The sequence below is a fragment of the Empidonax traillii genome, unplaced genomic scaffold (assembly GCF_003031625.1).
Source record: "Empidonax traillii isolate 1590-97213 ecotype Southwest subspecies unplaced genomic scaffold, ASM303162v1 scaffold451:size1465578, whole genome shotgun sequence".
Classification (NCBI taxonomy): domain Eukaryota; kingdom Metazoa; phylum Chordata; class Aves; order Passeriformes; family Tyrannidae; genus Empidonax; species Empidonax traillii.
Genome location: NW_020955644.1, coordinates 862,174 through 864,081, shown reverse-complemented (window position 1 = coordinate 864,081; position 1,908 = coordinate 862,174). Strand labels below are relative to the sequence as shown.

General features: G+C 55.8%; 1 protein-coding gene across 1 annotated transcript; it reads right to left on the bottom strand.

Annotated features, from left to right (window-relative positions):
* Positions 1 to 778: 778 nt before the first annotated feature.
* On the bottom strand, positions 779 to 1,422 carry G0S2 (G0/G1 switch 2). Its single transcript, XM_027895210.1, has one exon. It carries the CDS (start codon positions 1,359 to 1,361, stop codon positions 1,047 to 1,049), a length of 315 nt encoding a protein of 104 aa, XP_027751011.1. The 5' UTR covers positions 1,362 to 1,422; the 3' UTR covers positions 779 to 1,046.
* Positions 1,423 to 1,908: the final 486 nt, after the last annotated feature.

Sequence of the window (1,908 nt, the reverse complement as noted above, 5' to 3'; positions counted from 1 at the left end):
GAGTGGCAGGGACTGTTTCCCCTCCTTCCCTTCCCAAGTGTGGTCGGGATCAGTCAGCTGTGTCTGTCTGGGGGCTTTATTTGACTAACATGACATAGTCCTGAATGCAACAGATTCTTGCTGAGCCCAGAAAGATTTTTTAAATGGGTGAAAGTCCTCTAATGATTTTGGCAGTGCCCCTGGGTACAGCCTGAAGCTTGGAACTCTGTTTCCACACCCTCCAGACTGCCTGTGCCACCTCCATGCTTCAATTTTTCCACCTCTGACACCCCTGTAATACTGGAACCCGATATTACTCTGCACAGTTACGTGTCTATGGTGGGTTTGTGAAGGATCCCAGCAAAGGTAGAAGAGATTTTTAAAGTTTTTTTGCTATGCAGCAGCTATAGCCAGGTGGAGGATTGCCAGGGCAAGGACAGGGGTCCTTGGTTGATTTTTAAACAGTTTTGTAACCCATGGCCATGACAGAGACATGAATCTGTGCCACTGAACCCAAATAACCCCCTAAAGTACAACCCCACCTCCAGCTTGAGGCATGTTTGTCAGCCATGTGACACAAATGCCACCTCCTCCCCAGCTGGCCCATTTTGGAAGGGAGCAGCTGCCAGGAGTACAGACACACTGACCCCCTTGGCCCAGAGCAGCCTCACTGGGGGGCTTTATAGAGAGAGTACAGCCCCTTCACTACTCTCTAGGTCCCCCCAGCTACCTCCTGACAGCAGCCAGAAGTGAACAAACCCAGCAAAAGAGAAAATAAACGCAGCAAGAGAGCACTGGGTACCATATAAAATATTTATTGATCTTGCAAAATGGTGTAAAATGCATCCGTAATAAAAATAAGAAACCATGCTGTGCATCTTGGCACAGGTTTTATACCAACAAAAGGTATTTTTTCCCACTGCTGCACAGCAGCAAATAAAACCCTTCTCTTCTTCTCGAGTCTCCTTCGGCCAAGCCTTCTCTCTTCGTTGCTGGAACCACCACCAGGGAGGACGGGGCAGCAGAGTCTCTGTGCTCGGTTGCTCAGCAGGCAGCTCGGCGGGGCCCTAGGACGCGTGCTGTCTGGTCACCAGGGCCCTCTGCACCGCCCCCGGCTTCTTGCTCTTTTCCAGGATCAAATCCTCCTGTTTCTGGGGGAGCCTTTGCTCTCCTGTCGGGGCAGGTTTCTTCTTCTTCTCCTCCTCCTCGTCCTCTAGCCTGCCCTCGGAGCTGAAGGGGCTGCAGACGGTCTCCACCAGCCCGATGACCACCCCAAAGAAGGCCAGCACGCTGCCCAGCATGTACAGCTTGACCATCTTCCTGTTGGGCTTCTGGCTCAGCATTTCTTTGGCGAAGGGGATCAGCTCATGCATGGTTTCCATTTTTTGAGGTTTTTTTTCTTTTTTTTTCTGCAACAGCAGGTTTAGGTGTCAGTTCTACAAGAGAAGAGAGAAGGGCATTAGTTAAATCCAGCTGCTGCAGTGTCAGAGCCCTCCCCTCCGGGCAGCCCGAGCTCCGCGCTGATTTTTAGCGGAGGATTTCGGATTTTTTGCTGAAGGTTCGCTGCAAGAAAACGCACCCACCGCTTGGCCGCGGTGCCGGGGGCAGAGCAGACCCCGAGCGGGGGTTGAGATCCAGGCGGATCACCGCAACCCCGCATCCCACCCGCATCCCATTCCCCGGGGCATCCCCTCGCTCCCCCTTACCCGGAGGCGGCGGCGCTGCTGCAGGGCCGGCTGTGATGAAGGTGGTGAGCGCTGCGGTGGTTTTTGGCTGCGGGGCCGGGCTGTTGTGGGCTGCGGGGGCCGCTCCGCTCGGCAGCTGCTGTGCCCGCACCCGCCGCCGCCTTATATCGCCCGTGGGGCGGGCGGGGCCGGGCGGGGCGGGCATCGTGCCCCGAGCACGGGCCAACCCTCCCCCCCCCCCCCC

Bases quoted from the DNA above. Each gene is read 5' to 3' on its own strand.
- G0S2 (XM_027895210.1), bottom strand. From the start codon at position 1,361: ATGGAAACCATGCATGAGCTGATCCCCTTCGCCAAAGAAATGCTGAGC.